Source organism: Pteropus alecto, unplaced genomic scaffold (genome assembly GCF_000325575.1).
Source record: "Pteropus alecto unplaced genomic scaffold, ASM32557v1 scaffold5, whole genome shotgun sequence".
NCBI classification, from domain to species: domain Eukaryota; kingdom Metazoa; phylum Chordata; class Mammalia; order Chiroptera; family Pteropodidae; genus Pteropus; species Pteropus alecto.
Genome location: NW_006441953.1, coordinates 2,648,108 through 2,669,427, shown reverse-complemented (window position 1 = coordinate 2,669,427; position 21,320 = coordinate 2,648,108). Strand labels below are relative to the sequence as shown.

General features: G+C 34.2%; 1 protein-coding gene across 1 annotated transcript in view; it reads left to right on the top strand.

The window, feature by feature from the left end:
* Window positions 1–21,320, top strand: part of SLC9B2 (solute carrier family 9 member B2) — a 44,554-nt gene that overhangs the window by 8,439 nt on the left and 14,795 nt on the right. The window contains exons 2-9 of the mRNA XM_006918881.3: window positions 2,440–2,574; window positions 3,267–3,447; window positions 8,267–8,437; window positions 11,294–11,436; window positions 12,297–12,424; window positions 13,158–13,333; window positions 16,700–16,806; window positions 18,614–18,763. Coding sequence (XP_006918943.1) covers window positions 2,485–2,574; window positions 3,267–3,447; window positions 8,267–8,437; window positions 11,294–11,436; window positions 12,297–12,424; window positions 13,158–13,333; window positions 16,700–16,806; window positions 18,614–18,763 — 1,146 coding nt within the window. The 5' untranslated portion in view covers window positions 2,440–2,484. The remainder of the gene's footprint in view (window positions 1–2,439; window positions 2,575–3,266; window positions 3,448–8,266; window positions 8,438–11,293; window positions 11,437–12,296; window positions 12,425–13,157; window positions 13,334–16,699; window positions 16,807–18,613; window positions 18,764–21,320) is intronic.

Here is a 21,320-nt window from a genome sequence, read left to right as displayed (position 1 = left end):
AGTTGACTAATTAGTTGTAAGTTGTTTTACTGGACTTATTAAAATACTGCTGTTTAATTTTACCTTTCTCCCTTCAGTACCTCTCTGATCTCAAATAAGTACTTTGGCTTCCATGGTAAAGATTATAGGGAAATCGGGGAACAGAAAACTATATAAACTCCCACAGATGGCATATACTGTACAACATACCAAGTTATGATATGATTGTTTATGTTAAAAAGAACCAGTAAAACATTAATAAAATAAATTTTCAAAAATTTCATTTTAGCCAATCGTTCACGTCTACTAGAAATAATCATTTATACTTGTTGACTATTTAAAAGTATTCTTCATAAGTGGCAGAATTAGCTGATTTTGAGAATTTCATAAAGGAGGTGGCATTAGCGACAGTTTATATAATTCTACTAATGAAAAAGGTGAAGAAATGACAGTGGTGAGTGTTATATCCACCTAATTAAGAAGCTGTCATCAATGGGATTAAGAAGTAAATTCTTTAAGACTGGTGAGACTTTGTCCTGCTTAACAGGAAAGGCAAAAAGATTCTTAAAGATTCATGATAATTAGGGAGAAGGCGTTTGTGTGGCTAATAACCAACACTATTGAATGCTCACCATCTGCATGGTTGGAATTACCCTTGTCTCCATCGTATAGATAAGGAATTAGTTACAAAGAGGTTATGCAATTTGATATGTGATGGAGCTGAACTTCAGGCCCAGGTTTGTCCAACTCCAGAGCCAGCAGACTTCGTCACTTACTATGGTATTAAGAGTCATTCTCCACAGAGGGTGAAGGCCAAGTGCCAGGGATATGATATCCTAACTCTCTAGCCTCATCTCCCATTACTCTCAGCCTCCCACCGCATGACCCAACAAAGTTTCTCCTCTAGCTTCCGTGCATCTATGCCTTTAAGACAAGGGTTCTCTAACACCAACATTTTCCTGTCAAATGCTGTTCTTTCTCATTACAAGTCTAAATTTCGGAGTAAGTTTTTAAATCTAAACAATTATGTATACATATGTACACACATATATCATATATATGTATTTACATGATATATAATAAAAATCAAAATAAAGGTTTTTGAGATGTCACTCTGGCTAATATTGAAAATGATTCCTTGAGGCAGGAGTCTTGTCTAATTGACTCCTGTCTTTATGGCCTAGCATAGTGCCTGGGACATATTAGGCACTCAAATATGTATTTAATTCGATTTTCCCTTCTCTCATATAATTTTTTTCTTTGGTTGTACCAAAGTTTGTAGTTTGTACCTCTATTATAATATTCATCATATTTGTTGCTTTAGGAATAAGTTTGGTTACTAGTAAAAAGAAAATTCGACTGATAGCGGTGTAAACAACTACCTCAAATCTTGGCAGTCCTAGACTGATGCAGCAACTCAAGGATGTCGTCAAGGAATCAGCTCATCCTATTTTATTTATCTACTCTCTTTGGCATAGGGCCTTTTACTCTCATGGTTGGAAGATGGCTGCTGGCCCTCCAGGTAGTGTATCTACATTTGAGGAAGAAGAAAGGGAAATATTGGAGGACAAAGGGTAAACAGTGATTCTTGAAAGCCTTGCTTTATTGTTTGAGAATGAAAGCCCTCCCCAGGGACTCCCTCTTATGTCTCATTACAGACAGCCGTGACACTTGGCCACCTCCCTACAAATTGGCTAGGAATTCGAATGCTTGGTGCTCAGCCTATATAGCATAGGAAGCCCAGGGAGAAGAGATTGAAGTGGGTGTTTATGGAGCAACCTGTAGGCCTGCTCTACAAGATTTTTAGTTACTTCATTTAAGTTTATTTTTCTTTTTTTCTGGCATACTGTAAGCCTATAGAGAACAAAAGAAAATGTGTTTTGGTATCTTTGAGTTGCCCACAATAGCTAGCATGTGACTACCGTAGCACTTATTACAGTGTCTAAGACATTGTGGTTACTCAAATCAATATTGTTATATTTTTTACTTTAATTTGGAAATAAGAACCAAGCAGGAATTAATCACTCCGGTTTCTCTGAAAATGATGGAATCCATAAATTTCTCTTTGATGACTCATCTCCTCATATCAACATTGGAAAATTACTTGTAGCCTTTCTGATTCATTGAGTTGGCCCATTAGAGAGGATTATTTAATGGTAATATTGGAATATTTGAAGTAAAACTCAAAAAAAAAAGGACAGGAAAGAAATCATATAAAAGTATGATGGTCAACAAAGGCTTTTTCAAGAGAAGTAAGAGGTAGATAAGAATTAGGATAAAATATTGTAATCCAAGAAAAGATTAGCAATTGAAAAGTGAGAATAATCTAAAGTATTTTAACCACTCAGAGTTCTAAGGGACAAAATAAGTATAGTTCATTCATTTAAAATGCTCAAATTGCTGTTTATTTTTAAACCTAAAATTGCTGTTCTATAACTATACTGTTTTTCTTCAAAACAGATCTTATTCCTCATCCATTTGTCATCTTATTCTTAATTATAAATCATGGGAGATGAAGATAAGACAATTGAACGTGAAGATTTGAAACCATCCACAGGGGTGAATCACGCAGTCTCTACATATCAAGAAACACAGGTAAATCTATGATCAAAGGGAGAACATCCCAACTATTTCCTTAAGGAATAAACTTTATGTTTCCAAATCTTTGTTGGAATTGTGTTCTCCTCCTTCTTTATTCACTCAGTTAACGATCTTCCCCATTCTTAATCCTCAAACTCTTACTGTTTAAGCTGTGTATGACTACCAGTTTCCCCAGATAGTCATTAGCAGCTGACCCAACATGAAGCTGGAAAAATGGAGAACCTGTGAATGTCTTTGTGTTCTCAGCCTAACCCCTAGTATGATTCTGGTTTCTTCCTTCTCTCTTTTTATTACTTAAATTCAAGTAGATGAATGAATGTGAATTGGTTTTCGCCACAGATAGTCATCTTTTTCTGAACTACTGTTATATATTTACTATTGCCTTGCATCATATCTTAAATAGGCTAATTTTTAAACCCAATATTGCAAAACACAATGAACTTTTATGTAACTCAAGCATTTATAATGATATAAATAGTCACTCAGTGGTAAATACTCCACATAGTTCTTATTCCAAGCATTAGCTGATTAGCTAGTAATAAATCTGTTCATTTACCCTGTAAAGTGTTAGCCTTGATTCTAGTAATGGGAATTTGATTTGTGATATGATAGCTCAGTAACTAAAAAAAAAAATGTATACCAAATATACACTTTTAAGGAATTTTTTTAAATTGCTTTAATCACAGGAGGAAACAGTAATGAATCTCAAAGGTATAGATAGAAATGAACCAACAGAAGGAAGTAACCTTTTGAATAGCAGTGAAAAAAGGCTACAAGCAACAACAACTGAATCTACTTGTTTTCAAAGACTAAGGCAAACATTCTCTTGCCCTCCACATGGTTCACTGGACAAAGTAATAACAGATGGTATGTAAACGGTAAGGATGATTTAAGAAAGGAAGGATAAAAGATGAAGTTGTTGTACATGGAAGATTACAAAATAATACAGTTTGAAGGACAAAAAGAAGTTTACTTCTCTTACATAAAAACTATTAGGTGAACAATTTATAATGGCACGTAGCTCTGCTCTACTCAGTCATTCAGGGGCTCAGGCTGAAGGGCTCCACCATTCTTGATATGGGGCTTCTAAGAGCACTGTGGTCACCACCATTCTAGCCATCAGAAAGAGGAAAGGAACACAGATCAAGGACCTTTTCCTTTTCTGTATCTGAGTAATTTCACAGGATAATGTTAGGGCTCCAGTAAGAAAAGTTATTGAGAAATCACTTGTAAACAGAAACACACTGCATAAATGTTGGTTGTTATTATTGTTAGGTAATGGAACTAATGTTTAAGAGAACATAGTTCAGTTTATACTTCTGAATGAGTATTGTCATTTTATGAGTAGGGATCTTGGTTTGCATTTCAACTTATTACAATAGAGCTATTATTACTTATAATATTCTGGGGATTTTCCTTTGGGAATTTTTCTCAGTATGATTTTGAATATTGTTGAGGTTGGGATATATTTATCTTTTAGGAATAAATTTGGATTTTGGAGGCGGCCAAACATTCTGATATCGATTTGATAAATATAAATGGATGTTCAAATTGAATACTGCTGTTTTTGTTTTAAAAGAAATGTGTGTGTTCGTGTCTATTATGTATGTTGGAGGATATGTAGAATAGTAGTAAAAAGAAGGGGTTGAAAATTGTCTAAAAAGACAAATTTAAAGACAATTTCAAAAATCGTGTTGAAGAATAACAGCCTCATTGGAATAAACATAATGCCTCCCAAAGTAAATATGTTGATGAATATAACATGTTTGAGCTAAAAGTTATGTTTACTGAAAAATTAGACTCACTTCTCTATAGCCGTGTTTTATTTGGGAGCTCTGAAAGTATTTTTACCATTCTTAACTGAGGCAATGGAAGCCAAGTATAATACATTACATTTTAGGCTCTAGATATGTTTTCAATGAAATTAGGTAAGTTTCTAAACTAGCATGAGAAAAAAATCTCAAACTTTATTTAAAACAAAGATAAAACCATGTTCCAAAATATACACTAGTTAATACTGCAACAGATAATTTAATATACTTTCTGTCCTTTTTGTTATTTTTTAAAATTTCTACCATTCAAATTATGGTACATTTCTAGTTAAAACATTTATAGTAAAACAGATAACAGATTGACATAAGGAAAGGGCATAAATGAATGATGTGATTTTGATGCTCATTTTTAAAAATTCTATCATTATTGTCCATAAGCTGCCAGAGAAGTGTGATTCACAGTATATAAACACTTCTTACTTGTTTTCCTGTACTTCTATTCCTGAGGTTTACAAGAATTATTTTTTCTATATTCTTTCTTCTGTCTATTCAGTATATGTAGGTATTCTTAAGAAGTAAATCTTACATGTGAAAATATAATTTTCCAAAGTTGTAAATGAAAAGTAAATTATTAACCGAATTAAATGATTTAAGAGACACCTTATAAATGTACATTTACTATGTATTTAGAACTGCAATTTGAATATGGGAAAGGAAAGGAAAGTTAGAGATTTTAAAATCAGTGGTCTTAAAGTGGAAAAAATGTAATTATTGACACAGTATTTATTTATTCCCATCAATATATAATTTATATTACCAATATATATTTATTGGCCAAGTATACTACCCATATATAATTATTGACACAGTAATCATTTGTTCCTATCAATAAGTACATAACCAGATCTCATGTATGATATATTAAAGTTCCATTGAAGTGGAAAACTCCTAATTCTACCTTTCTGAATTTAGTATAAAATTGGGTTTATTCTGTGATAAAGTAAAATTTAGTAGCTGGCAATTCCTGCTTTCCCGTTATACCTCTAATACTGCATAGAAATTTCAGGCTTTATAGCCAGTTGGAAAATGCTGAAGGCCACTTAGTTATTTTACTGTAATAGCATCATAAACCTAGAAGATGTGAAATAATTCTGTAAGGGTGTAATGGGACATTGAATTCGATCTCTATATGGTAGACAAAACACAGTGAACAATCCTTTCACTTATACCAATGAAAACATCTGAAAAAATATTTCAAGTGTTTTTAAATGAACCTTTTATCTGTCAAGAAAGCAGGAAATCATCAGACACCAAAACAAAGTATAAGTAAGATAAAGAAATATTCAATCTGGCTTTTACCCTGGAGTCTTCTGCAAAACGCCAATGAACTTGAGATTCATTTTAAGGAGTATAGGAGGATATGCTAAAGCCTGCCTGGGTTAGAAGAAGTTTTATAGGAGAAATCATTCTCCCTCACCCACATGAAGTTGGAACCCAGTGTGATGGTGAATTTAGGGTAAACTTGCCCCGTAGATGCGTCCTGCAACTAAACCTATCTGTCTCAGTTGGGGTGCTGGCTGGGGAGGGGAAAACCTCCACTAAAAATGTGAAATTCATGCTGATTTGTGCTCCAAATTCACAGAAAAAAAAATCAAGCTAAAAGTATGTCTATAAGCAGTCCTAGATTATAAAACTTCTAAGCACATGGTAGAAGCGAATTCAGATCCTATCTGGCAAAACTCACATTCAGCTTAAGGCTCCAACAATTTTCAGAGATAAAGTTCCAAGGAAGAGGTCACTATCACAAAAATACAAACAAAAAATCACAACATGCCGAAGGAAACAGATTTTGGAAATTTTGCTTTTTCAGAAAATAGAATATAAAATATTCTCGATATCCATAAAGTTAACGAAGAGATAGCAAATATGAGTACCCAACATGTAACTATTTTAAAAATGAACAAAGATATTTAACAAGAACCAAATTGAATTTCTAGAAATGAAAGATATAGTACAATAATTGAAATTGAAAACTCAGTGGCTGGATTAGGCAGTAGATTGAGTGAAAAGATAATTGATGAACTAGCTAATAGATCTGAAGAGCTTATCTAGAACACAGTACATACAGACATAGATGGAAAATACGGATACTAGGGTTAGCAACACGGAGAAAAGAGTGTGACTATCTAATCATATTTCCAGAAAAAGAATAGGAAGAATGGGGAAGAGGAAATATTTGAAGAAATAAAGACAGAATTTTCTAGAATAGACGAAAAGCATAAAAACTAAGTAAACCAAGCAGAAGCCACACCTAAACACAACAAATTTAAAAATATCCAAAGAAAAATACTCTAAAAGAGCTGAAATTAAACTCAAAATTAAAATTAGCAATAGTGAAAGTCAAAAAAAAAACAAGGAATAATATTTTCAAGGAATTTACAGAAAGTAACTCTTAACCTAGAACTGTATACCCCAAAAAACTATCTTTTATAAATGAGAATAAAGATAATTCCAGACAAAACAGAATTTACTATCAACAGATTCTAAAGTGAGATATAGCATACTCTGCTACAAAGTGTTTCTGTACCATGAATCAGATCATATGCAATGGTAAATAGGGAATTATATCGATGTAATATGCAATTTGCATTTTTCTACATAATTTTTCCTGGCACATTAATATGTTGCATCATCAAGCAATAGAAATGAATGCAAAGTGAATTGAAAACCACACACAAAAAAAAATTACGTATATACTTTCCTACAATTAAAGATAAAGCCTTACTAACGCTAGGACCTTTTAAAAAGCTGAAATCCCTGTGGAAGAGCTTTCTTTTCAGGCACTTAATTGCTGATTTAGGGACTTCAAAAACTTTTAAACTTTCCACAACATTAAGCTGTTTAATGAAGAAGCTAACAGTACAGGTGAAGATGCTGCCAAAACTTTTCTCTCAGTTAATAAAAGCAAACATTAAAACAACATTTGATTGTTGGAGAAGACTACAATCTGGATCAGATTTTGATGCAACTCCTCTCTATTTAAAGCAAAGCCCTCAAGATTCTTCATCTTATAACTGGAAGTGTGGTTCCGGGATTTTAGTCTATGAAGACGAGACTGACAGTGGGAGATCCAAATGTCAGTGGAGATTTAACTGTTGGTATTTTTATTAGGATTATTGTTTTTGTTAGTGCTTTGGTCACAAGTTTTGAGTTTTAAGTGGTTTTCCCAACTCTGATTTTTTCATGAGCCTTTCTATGTTTGGTGTATAATTTTGTAAAACAAAAGGTTTTCAAATAGGGAAATGTATTTCACTTTCTAACAAACATGCCTCTACTAAAGGGAATACTTCAGGCAACAAAATAATTGTCCCAGATGAAAAATGTGGGATGCCATAATGAATGATGATTTAAAAAATAGGTAAGTATGTGGGTAATTCTAAACAAACATTGACTATAGAAAAGAAACAATAATGTTTAATTCAAAGCAAGACTAAAATACTAGAGTGCGATTGTTCAAGTATTCTCATGTTCCTGTGAAGAGGGTAAAGATAGTGATTATTTCTCTTTTTAATATTAACTAGTGACATATTTATATTTATGGTAAAATTATTTTTAAAAATAAGGAAATGGTAAAAAAAAAATCAAGGTAGTATTTTTTTCTGGCAATATGAAGGGAAATGGAGAATGGGATTAGGAAGGGCACATTGGTGGATTCAAAACCACTGGTAATATCCCGTTTCTCGAGATGGTTGGTAATTACTCAGTTATTCATATTAGTGATGTTCTTTAAAACTTATACATGGTTATAAGTATTTTTATATGTATTCAATATTTATTTTAAAACTTTTTAGATTATATTAAAACCTTCATATGACAACTTATTAATAGAAACTAGTTTTCCTGGTTTATTTCAGTTACCATCGTTGTTCTTCTGTGGGCTGTAGTTTGGTCAATAACCGGCAGTGAATGCCTTCCTGGAGGAAACCTATTTGGAATTATAATCCTTTTTTATTGTGCCATCATTGGAGGTAAACTTTTGGGGTTCATTAAGTTACCTGCCTTGCCTCCATTGCCTCCTCTTCTTGGTAAGTGCTAAACATGCCTATTTTATTTTATTTTTTCCAGAGTAAATCATATTTTAAAAAGTCGTTTGGAAAGTTTAGGAGATAAAGGCATAAACTATTTCTATATTTTCTGTGCTAGAGCTAAAAGCTGTGAAACTTCGAGTTTTTTGAAACAGTTCTTTAACATTGTGATTTCAAAAAGTTAAATTATATATACTTACAACTGTATAACTTGCATTAAACACAAGAGCAGTAAATCCTCAAAACTGGTCAGTTCTTATTATTATACTATATTTCTCCTTATCTCTGTTCTTGAGATTATGGAAATACTGTATAATGATGTGCCAGTAATATCATGTTGGTAGCTTAACATAGGCCATGGTGGAAGTATCTACACTACAAAAATCAGCAAATGCTACAAATCATGTATATTGGATATATTGTAAGATACATGAGTGAAGTTCCAACAAGAATTTTTATTGTTTCATTTTTATCTTATTCATTAACATAAATAAAAATATCAACCAATATTCATGGTGACACTATACTCGTTCATTAGTGATGTGAGTGACTTCTTGGCTAATTTTTTTCAATAAGGATTCGCTTCAAAATAACTTGGGAGTAGATGAAATAAGATTGACCATGCATTGATAATTTTGGCATAGTTAAACAATTTTATAATACAAATTAAGGAGAAAAAAATAGTTAACAAAGATGTTCTTCACAACCAAGGGAGTGAGAGAGACACCTGCCAAATCACAGTCAGGTGGCCACGTCATTCCAGCTCATTGACAAAAAGGACGGTGTCCCAGAGAAATTGTTTACACATTCATTTTGGGAATAAAAATGCTTTCCCATTTCCCCTAAAACTTCTAAAGAAACTGTTAACATATTTTTGAGTTCTTATAAGATTATTATTCCTTTTGATTTCAAGTAGTTCTATGCTATAGTCAATCTAGGACTGGTTTCGATCCACATTTTAAGTTTCAGTACATTACTATTGACATATTAGTGAAATATAAGGTTAGTGCAACATTTTTGGCCAGAAATTCATCAATATCTATAAGAATGGTATATAGCTATGCCCTGGATTCTAACATTTTCACTTCTAGGAGTTATCCTGTGTAAATTCTTGTACAAACCTACAAATATGTAAGTTCCATAGAACAAGGGACATGTTGGCCTAGCTCACCTCTGTATTACAAGGGTATCAGAAGAGTCTGGCAGATTGTAGGTGCTTAATCAATACTTGGTATATGAACTGGTCTATTACTGGTCCCAAAATTATGATATTTCTAAACAGTGAGATACTGTTGCAACTATTAAAAACTAAGGCAAATATATATGTATATATGCTTCATTGATAATACGTCCATGATATATGGTTAAGTGGAAAGAAAACCAAGTTGCACAATGGTATATAAATATGCTTCCATTTGTGTCCGACACAAAAAAGAGCACACACAGCACACACACATACACGCAGGGATGCTTAAATAGATATAGAAACTTTGTGGAAGGGCACAAATAACCCTTCACAGTGGAAACCTTTGGAAATGAAGACAGAATGTTGCAGTTGGGGTAGGGCATTTTACCCTTGTCTGTAATGTTTTAATGGTATCATGAGCATATATTATCATTATTCTTTTAAAATCAGCTATTATAGGCTAGTTCATACTTTCCAGAATTCTAGAAGAAGACTACAGAATTCAAAACATTTAAGATATTCTTCTAGATTAAATGGCAGTGATGAGAGATGCCTGGAAGTGATGCTTCCTTGCTTAATGTGTCTGGAGCAAGTCACAAAAAGCTATACTTGTAATTCACCTCTATTCTCATAGCTTACATACAAAGCACCCCAACTTTAGTAAATTTTAGTCATTTAATATGTGGTGCTTATAAGGACATGGTAAGAGGAGGGTCCTCCTGGAGAAGAAGGGAAGACAGAAGCCAAGTCTGATGGAGGAATCTTTCCCTTTGTGTGTGGGCACATGGTATCAACAATGGCAGAATTCTCTCACCACAACTCAGCTCCCGTGGTCCCACTCAACTACTTGGAGTTCCCAGAAGGTGTCACACTTTCTCGTCATATGTTCGAAAAAACTGCTCTCTCTCCCATAAACTTCTCAACTCCCCAACCTCTCATTGCCTTTCCCTTCTTTGGACCCTCTGACTCAGCTCTCCTCTCAGCTCATACAATGCTTCCTCATACTTCCGTAAAATTGAGACTTTCAGTTTGTCTTGCCCCACTAGAGGCTGAAAGCTTGTTGAGGTGTGTACTGAGTTCTTGTTCATTATTATCTCTAATACCTACTACAGTGTCCTAAATACTGAATAAGTCACCAGCTGACATGACAGTCAATCCATTTAATCATAACTCACTTCTAAGCCTTTGCAAAGCAGGTTATGTGTTTTTATTAAATTATCTGGTTTGAAGTTAAAATAGAGCCCATAGAGGTATTTACTGATATCTCAGGTAATCTGGCATAACAAATAATTTTAGGAGCTGTTTTCTATTTGCACACAAAGGGGTGACTGAATTGGGCGTTGTATTAAAACATTTTATATTTAGACTTTGATCACACTTTCTATCTAAATACTACATTTTGTTTTTCCTTTTCAGCTTCAGTTATTTAGGATTATTAATTATTCCAATCTATCATTTTTATCTGTGCATTAAAGGATTTTCTTAGCTCCTCTATTTTACCATAGTATTTTAATTTTTTAATTAAAGTTTAAAGTAATTTTATCTAAGTACGAAGCTAAAGGAAGTGGTTCCTGGAATTATAAGGTAGTCTCTTTCACACCTGAAGTGCCAAAAGAATATTTTTTGTATTTGAAAACTAACTAAAAAGTTGTTTGACTTCTCCATTCTAGGCATGCTGCTTGCTGGATTTCTCATCAGAAATATTCCTGTCATCAGTGATAATGTACAGATCAAGCACAAGTGGTCTTCTGCTTTGAGAAGCATAGCCCTGTCTGTCATATTGGTTCGCGCTGGCCTTGGGCTTGATTCAAAGGTACTGAAGTATAAATTTTTAACTGTTGACTAGGGATTTTGTTTCTCTGATGCTGAAATTATTTAGAATTATTGAGATTTAAGAAATGAATGTGGACACTTTGTGTGGCATTCTCAAGAAGAGAATGAAATTTATTTCTTGCAAGAGTATCCCTAGAAGATGTTCCCATACTCTTTCTTGGAGAAAGGTAGAGTTACTGTCTGTCTGGGGACAGCTCTAAGAAGAGTAAAGTCCCCTCCCTCTTTCTCTGATGAGAAGGCCATAGATGTAAATAATGGTCATGAGAGAGATGGCATAGTTTTGGTGTACGAAGCCCTATACAAGTGTCTAGGGCTAACTATACTAGCTCAGGAAACTGCCTAATATAAAGAATAAGTCTCAAGTATGCTTTTTTTTTATGTATGTGTTTGAGTGCAGGAATGAATGTTCTTGGGGATGAAGGTCTTTACCCTAGGTTCATTCTCCAGCCACAAATTATACATTAAGCTAACACCAAGGTGGGTAAATCAGCTAGTATCGCGATTGTGAGCACAGACCCTAGAGCAGCCTTCCTGGGTTCAAACTGAGCTTCGCCACTCATTAATTTCATAATCTTGAGCAAATAACTTTAACTTGTGCCTTTTTAAATGAGGACATCTAAAAATGGTAATAATAATTTACCTGTATCATAGGGTTTCTCTGAGGACTAAATAAGCTATCTCTGAAATGCTTAGAATACTGAAATGTTTGTTAAAAACTCATTATCTGGAAAATTCATCACGATCCAGACATGGTTGGAATACTGAAGAAAAGACATTTAATGTCATTTTCTCTGCACGTCTTTAGAGTAGTATTTTAGTACGTCTATTTTTATATTTCAGGCCCTGAAGAAGTTGAAGGGTGTTTGTATACGATTATCCATGGGTCCTTGTCTTGTGGAGGCATGCACGTCTGCTCTTCTTGCCCATTTCCTGATGGGTTTACCATGGCAATGGGGATTTATACTGGGGTAATGATTTTTTCTTGTCATATGAACATATGCACGGACATTTAGGACTTTCTCTGATTTTACACAAGAGAGTGCATAACATTTTCTTAAGGACATCAGAAAATACAACATGGATATTCCAGCATAGTATTGTTGCTATTACTATTCTAGCATATAAATATTATTATTTCAAAATATAGTATATGGCATTATAGGTGCTAACTTTGACAGTTATAATAACTCAAAGTATTGAGGAAGTAATGGACTTTTACCTACACTTTCTGGAGAGAGAGCTACTAGATCTCAAAGTCTGCATAAAGGATAATAAATAAATCAATAATGATCAGCAATTAGCACTGTTTTCCTCCTTCTGTCACCACACTATTGTGATTACGTGATTCTGCTGTCTCTTCCTTCCACTGTCAGTTCTTACTTCTAATGCAGGCTATGAGAGATAAAGATATATATATAATGTGTTATGTGTGTGTGTGTGTGTGTGTGTGTGTGTGTGTGTGTGTGTGTGTGTGTGTATGCAACCAAAGTGCTTCCAGTTCAGGTTGCCTGTGGCCAAACTTTGAAAAAGCATTCTTTAGAACGTGTGCGTGTGTAGGTATTTCTGGTTTGGTGCATCACTGTCATTGGAAAGACTAATTAAAGTATGATCTCTAAACGAGTAAAGGTTATCATAATTTCAATAATAGTAATGATGATGAGTAAGGTACAATTGTAAATGTTTAAAGTGCTGCCTGCTTAGTTTTGTCTTAGGTGCTGTCTCTCCAGCTGTTGTGGTGCCTTCAATGCTCCTTTTGCAGGGAGGAGGATATGGTGTTGAAAAAGGTGTCCCGACCTTACTCATGGCTGCTGGAAGCTTTGATGACATTCTGGCCATCACTGGCTTCAACACATGCTTGGGCATGGCCTTTTCCACAGGTAAACTGATCAATTTACTACGTGATGTTCACATGAACTGTAGAGGCATAGATTATGATGTTATAAACATAGTATATTTGTTTGATGATTGATTATGGCAAACTAAAATAGAGAAGCAACTCTAAGAGTTAGTTCTGTACCTAAGATAGAACCACTAGCTTCCTATCTTTATTCCCTTCTCCCTCTAGGCACAGACTGCTCAAGAAGTAAAGGAAATGCATTAAGGGGAAATGCAGAGTAGGCAAGTTTAGAGGAGAACAGTTTCTGTATGGATCTATCTGGGAAAGGTTAATCTTGAAGACTTCACACAGGGATGAGTAGATTTTTCAATGAGCACAAATAATAGCTGCCTAAGTGGAAGGAACAACTCTTGTTCTCTCATCTTTAACATTTTATGGGTAATAACAGTAGTGATTTCAATAAGTATCATTAATACTTAGTATGTGTCTGGTATGGATTTATTTTGTTTTAAGTAGTAATAAAAAAAGGAACTTAAGGCATTTTTTTCTCCCACTATTATTCAACAACTTATGTCCTTTGGCACAGCACACACTTCAGTTCATTTTTTAATCTATGTCCAAGATTGGAAGATAAGATTTGCAATTTCATATTATTTATAAAATGTTATTGTAGCTAAATTTAGCTTCAGACTATTTAGTGGGAACACAGCTTAGAAAGTTATGTATTCTCTCTCCACCCCCTGGTAGTTATCTTACCATTTTGTGATTTTATCGATTACCTAGAATCTTACCTCTTCCCATTGTCCCAGTTGCCTTACATCCAGTCCCTGTGGTGTCTCACTGGTAAATTAATATTATCAAAACATAGCTTTCATAGTGTAACTTGCTTGTTCAAGAACCAATGAGAATTCCCTAATAAGTCAAATCTTATTATACTATTTTAACTCCACTGTGCCTATCCAAACTTATGTTCTCACTGCGTTCTTGGTGTAAACCTTTAAAACAATGGTGATTCTCAGCCCCAGCTACCCACTAGGATTACCTGGCGTGGAGGTGGATTTAAAAAATATTTATATGTGGGCCTACCTTAGACCAATTAAATCAGAACCTTTGGGAATGGAAAATGTGGCTTTAGAGTATTAAAAAACAAATTTCAGCCAAGTAAATTTGAAGATCTAATTGGCTTTATTAAGTGATTCATGAATTGGGCAGCATCCCATTTAGCAACTAGAAGTGCACTCTGAGGGGTTATACAAAGTGGAAGATTGTTATAAAAAGAAGAGTAGGGCAAGGAGCTATTCACAAAAGAAAAGAAATTATTTTTAGACTAAAATGTCTTTTTTATGGGGTGGGGAAGGCAAGGGTTTATATCATGTGGATTGCCTATTCTTTCTATGGAGGATGGAGAGGGCCCACATGACAGGAAATTTGAGACTGGTTAATCAAAATTATATTTCTGAGAGAGGTTGAAACTGCAATTAAATCAGATATCAGATCTAGGTTTGGTATCATGGCCTTTAACACAGTGATACCATTTTAGTCCTATGATTTTTTCTTTAATAAGAGCAACAGAGTTTGCATTAGAATCACAGGGGAGAAGGGAAGAACAGGGGCAGGGAGGGCAGTGGGGAGGGTCTGCTTGAAATTTTATAATCTGGGGGGAGATAGAGGCTGTGGATACCTTTAAAAACCTTACTCCTTGACAATGTTCCCTCCGCCCTATCCCCCTAAGTGTAGTCCTTAGACTTTTTAGATTGGAACTGTATGGAACCTCTTTAAAATGTAGATCCCAAGCCCTGCCAGACCTACTGAATCAGAATTTTCAGAGGTGGGGCCCAAGAAGTCTTTCTTTTTTTTTTTCAAAACAACCTTACTATACAAGAGACTGAAAGTAATCAGTTACTTTCTACACATTCTTAGTAAATAATTTACTGTGATAATAACATGTTATTATTACATACTTTGACAGTCGCACAATGTCTAACAAAAAGAGCTAAATAAAGAGTCTGAGCTAAATAAAACTACTACAAAAGTATCGTGTTTTTAAGTAAGAAAGATGATGAAACTGTAGAGGAAGAAAAACTGGTTCCCCTCTACCTACTTTAGGTTCATTGGCTGGGGCCCTCTAAAGACAGATTAACAAGAGATAAAAGGTTTATTAGCATGTATATTGTGCTTACTCATGGGAGTACTTGGTGATGGGTAACTCAAAGGGGTGGTAAGAATTTGCGTTTATGTAGCATCTTAGCAAAGAATTTATAGACTGTGAGATTTTAGGGGTAGCAGATTGTGGAAAGGCAAATAACTGAGGAAACTAATGGTAGACAGGGCTGGTTTCAGCAAAAATTGTTATGTAGATTCCTCTGGTGCTGTCTCCTAGCTGATGAGGGTCCCTCATTGCATCAGTGGTTAACTTCTGTCCTTCCTGGTAGAGAGGGGAGAGGTACACCTTTATAAATTTATACCTGGGTTTTAAGCAAATAAAGGGAATGCAAAGAGCTTTTCATGTATCTGTTTCTTCTCAATTGCCTTCAGCTCAAAATAATCCTTATGCCAACTTACATAGTTTGGGATGGCATGTTCTGTATCCTTCACTACAATAACAAGAAACCACGATAACTTGTTAGTACATTTATTCTTAGAATAGTGTGTGAAGAAGGGCTTTATGTGTTGAGCAATTTTAATATAATTTTCTGCACAGTGTACTAAAAAAGATTTTTTAAATTAAAGTTTCCTAAATCTTTTATGCTATCGAGGAAAATGCAGGTTCTATTTACCTCAATATTATGATATTTCTAAGAAGCTAAGCAAATAAAAAAGACTCTTCTAAGAGCAATTTCAAAAATAATTTCTTTTCAGATTTACTTTAACAATAAACACTTAACAAGGGGCGAGTCCCCCACATTGATTATAGTAAGAAAAGAATCTTGATTTCAATTGCCAGATTCTCAAATTACTGTATTGTGTAATATCAGAGCTACTAAAATCAGTGTACATTTATTATTTAAAAATCAGGCTCTTAAATAGCAATGTGAAAACTAGGTCTATCTACTTACCCAGCCTAGGCATATGATATAGCAGAACAAATTAGTTCTGAATCATGAATTTTATCTTTCATTATTTTAGGCCCTTTAAGTAAATTTTTATGGAAATAGACATACAAAAAGTGCACAAATCGTAGCTTATGCCTGTTTTGAAATTTATCGCTCATATATGTATACCTTTCTTATAAGATAGATCCATTAGACATTTTAAAACACATATATTTAAGAATGTGGAGAGCAGGAAATGTCTGTAAACTTTACCGTCAGTGTAATTTGATGCTTTATTGTTGATACTTAAAGTTGTCTGTTTATTTATGGATTTAGAGTGCTGCCTGAAGTTTTCCTTTCTATGTATTTTTAAGGCTCCACGGTTTTTAATGTCTTCAGAGGAGTTTTAGAAGTGGTAATCGGTGTGGCAACTGGATCTCTTCTTGGATTTTTTATTCAGTACTTTCCAAGCAGTGATCAGGTAAAAAAATATAATATGTGGGAAAGCCATGCTCTAAAACGTCGTTGGAAAAACATTCTGGAACACTTTCCTCAAAGCCAGTGTGAAAGTCAAGATTTAGAAAACCAACCCCCATTTTCAAACTGCTTATTGCTCTGTCAGTGCTGTCCATGAAGAGGACTAAATGTATAAGATTTTAATGCAGACCTGAAATTTCCGTTCTCAAATTTATATTCAGTACATTTCAAATTTCACTGTAAAACAAGTAATATCATTCCAAAATGATAGCATTTACAAGTTTTTAATTTTTAAAATTAATTTGTTTTTTATTTTATTATTTCCATTTTTATTTACTATTCATAAATTCAACTAAGTCAAGATACAAAATGGCTTTTGGGGCCTTTTTCTAGCATCAAAATACCTTAGATTCTAATAGTATCAAATAGATAGACCTTAACATTTCATTAAAATATAGTACAATATTTATAACTGAGATCAAAGTTCTTTGCTATACACAATGATTTCTTAATGAGAAATAAATATTTTGTTTGTTTCCCCTACACTCCTAAGTCTCTTAGGATAGATAAACATAAAAATTGGTTTTTTTTCTATAAGAATTGGCATTTTGAAGATTTCAGAGCATTTTGAATGGTATTAGAAACATAACTAAAGTAGAACCTTAAGTAAGAAAATTAATATTTCCATTATCAGTATGTTGTGTTGAATTTTCTTTGTGCTTTAAAAAACTCCAAATAAAATTGTCTATAAATGATTTTATGAATTCTAAAAGAAAATGTCAGGATTTTTCTAATTACACAACAAAATAAAGAGAAAAATGATGGCTCACATTTGGTTTCTTACTGTGTATAAAATGATGTGATAAGTACAATAAAGTGCCACTCTGTTCAACATGGCAGCCACTAGCTACCTGTGGCTATGACAGATATAGAATATTTCCACAGACAGTGCAGATATAAAAATTCCATCATCACTGGACATTCTATTGAGAAGCACTGATCTGGTGCAATCCACACAACTCGTGATGAGAATATTATTCATATGAACATTTTATTGATAAGGAAATCAAAGCTTAGAGAGAAGTGATTTGAACAAAGTCACAAAGCTAGAGTGCAGCAGAGCTGGGAATGAACTCAGTTAATTCACTTCCAGAGCCTACATGCTGCCAAGTCAAGCACTTTTAAAGACCTGCCTGCTTTCTAAAGTGATCAAGAAGTTTAAAAGGCTGAACAGGGAAAAGTAGAGAGGTACACATTTCATAAACTTTAAAAATCAACAATAACAAAAAACTTGCTATAGCCTCTTAAAACTTCTTGGTATTCAAGGATTGGAAAGAAAAACCAGGAGAGCATCACATTAAAGAGTAAACAGAGAGCCTAAAAATAATAACAATATCATATGTTTAACCCTCAAAACAAGCCTGCAATGTAACAGCTTTCAGGGAGGAGGAAATAAAACTCAGGGAGTCTAAGGTGCCACACATACACCAATGATGTAAAAGAGCTAGAATTTTAACCTGGTCTCTCTGGCTCCAAACCTCATGTACTGTTTTCTGCTATTGCATTCAGCTCTCTGATATTCTGCATCGGTACCTACAAAAGAAGCTCTTATTCCTGATAGAGGAACCTACATTCATACATGTGCTAATTCTACTTTTGTTAGGGAAAGGAAAGTAAATGTTATGTCTTGCATTTATATGCACAGATACAGGCATTTTTATTTTCCACTAAGTCCTGAAGATGGAAAAAATCAGTAATTAAAAATCAGTTATGTGAAATAATTGAGCTAATCAACCTTTTTTCTCCTCCAGGCCAAACTTGTCTGGAAGAGAGCATTCCTTGTTTTGGGGCTGTCTGTGCTGGCAGTGTTCAGCAGTGTGTACTTTGGTTTCCCTGGGTCAGGAGGACTGTGCACGTTGGTCATGGCTTTCCTTGCAGGCCTGGGGTGGACCAGCAAAAAGGTGAAGTGTATTTTAAGTTTTCCTCACGACTGTTTTCTGATCAGATTAATTTTTTCTTTCCAGACACTTTCTTAACATCAAATTAATAAATTATTTAACCATAAAAGCTATTTTCTATACATATACAAATGTACCCCCAAATGCGCGCGCACACATGCAGATGCGCGCACACACACATACACACACACACACACACACACATTCTTTTTTTTCTCTTATATACCAATCTATAACTTGATGTCTTTACTTAAAATATATCATGGTCATAATTCCATGATGTCTTTCTTATTCTTTGTAAGGGCTGCAAAGTATTGCATTATATAGCTGTATGATATTAAACCAGTCCCTTACTAACAGACATTTAAATTGATTATAGTTTTCTGCTAAACAAAAAGTGCTTCAATAAAATACCCTTATTTTATACCACATTTCATAAACTCTGACACTATCAAATTTAGGAAACAACATTATTTTGTAGGCCACCAAGAAAGAAAAAGAATATTACCAATTCGACTATGACATGACATCCTAATTTCAAAAATCTTTAAATGTAAAAAGAAATGTGTATCTTAAAATCAACAAAATATAGCATATCTTTGAGTTTATCTATAGGATAAACTCCTAGAAATAGGATTGCTTTATAACGGAGTATGCACATTGAGACTTGATAGTATCAACCTGACCTTTTAAAAGGCTGTACCAGTTTATATTCCCACCAACAGTATGTAAGATCTGTTTTTCTGATCTGAATATGTTCAATCTTCAGATACATTACTAATTGGATAGGTGAAAAATATATGTCATTATTGATCTGATGCATTTCTTTTTATGAGTGAAGCTAATCACCTTTTCATATGTCTACTAGCCAGTTTGTTCAAATGCCTATGCTAATTTTCCAAAAGATTATTTTGGTTTTTCTTACTGATTTTCAAGACAATTAAGAATATTCATTTTCTTAATGTGTATTATAGAAACTATCTGGTTGCCATTTATTTATTTTAATTTCAAGATACATTTTTGTAGATTTGATCTCGACAGGATCCTATGGTATTCTGTTTCATGAAGAATTAAATGTGGGTGACCTAAACTAAATGCAAATATATTATTTTGGAAAACTTGAAGACAACAGTTCAAAATAAGCCTAAAGTAATGCCACATGTAAATATGTAAAGGTTTTAAATCTTCAGCTTAAATATATAATTACATTCAATTAAATGATCTCTGCAGAGATCTACTAAAGATAGAGTTTCATTGTGGGTAAACAGCATTCAGGTAGAGAAGGCTTTCACTCTATAAGGGTGTGATGTAAAATTAGGACAAGCATAATTGACTCGACTTGCTTTCGAGAAGGGATGGATTGATAGGGGCTGTCAAGAGCCTTGTGTAGAGAAGGGTATTGGGGCCACAGAAAAATGGACTGAGATAGATGAGGCTTTAAGGGAAAGGAGAGAGTCCCTTTGAAACCCTGCTCTAGGCAGTAGATGGGCATCTTGGTTTGCCCCCTCATCAGTAGGCTCAGCTCTAAGGCTTATTTCAGGACATTTTTTTTTTTTTTTAAGTAAGACCTATATCATTAAATTCTACTTTCTAATTTCAAGTAACTTAACATCTGACAAGAGCAAAGCTAAAACATAAACTTATATATTGAGTACTCTCATCATCCCTCATCTCTTTGCTGTATTCCATCCTAGCCTGGGCTTCTGACCAATACACCCTGCTCTCTGAAGCCCTCTTGTCTGCTCCTTTGCCCCAGGACCAAGGTCACAGTTTTCACTTAGTGAAAGGATGCCACTGCATTACACCGTGACCCCTTGTTCAACATCTAGGAAGTTTACACGGCATTAGCATTTTATAGACCGGCCTGCTTTCTAAAGTGATCAAGAAGTTTAAAAGGCTGAACAGGGAAAAGTAGAGAGGTACACATTTCATAAACTTTAAAAATCAACAATAACAAAAAACCTGCTATAGCTTCTTAAAACTTCTTGGTATTCAAGGATTGGAAAGAAAAACCAGGAGAGCATCACATTAAAGAGTAAACAGAGAGCCTAAAAATAATAACAATATCATATGTTTAACCCTCAAAACAAGCCTGCAATGTAACAGCTTTCAGGGAGGAGGAAATAAAACTCAGGGAGTCTAAGGTGCCACACATAATGATATGATGTAAAAGAGCTAGAATTTTAACCTGGTCTCTCTGGCTCCAAACCTCATGTACTGTTTTCTGCTATTGCATTCAGCTCTCTGATATATCGGTACCTTACCTACAAAAGAAGCTCTTATTGCTGATAGAGGAACCTACATTCATACATGTGCTAATTCTACTTTTGTTAGTGAAAGGAAAGTAAATGTTATGTCTTGCATTTATATGCACAGATACAGGCATTTTTATTTTCCACTAAGTCCTGAAGATGGAAAAAATCAGTAATTAAAAATCAGTTATGTGAAATAATTGAGCTAATCAACCTTTTTTCTCCTCCAGGCCAAACTTGTCTGGAAGAGAGCATTCCTTGTTTTGGGGCTGTCTGTGCTGGCAGTGTTCAGCAGTGTGTACATTGGT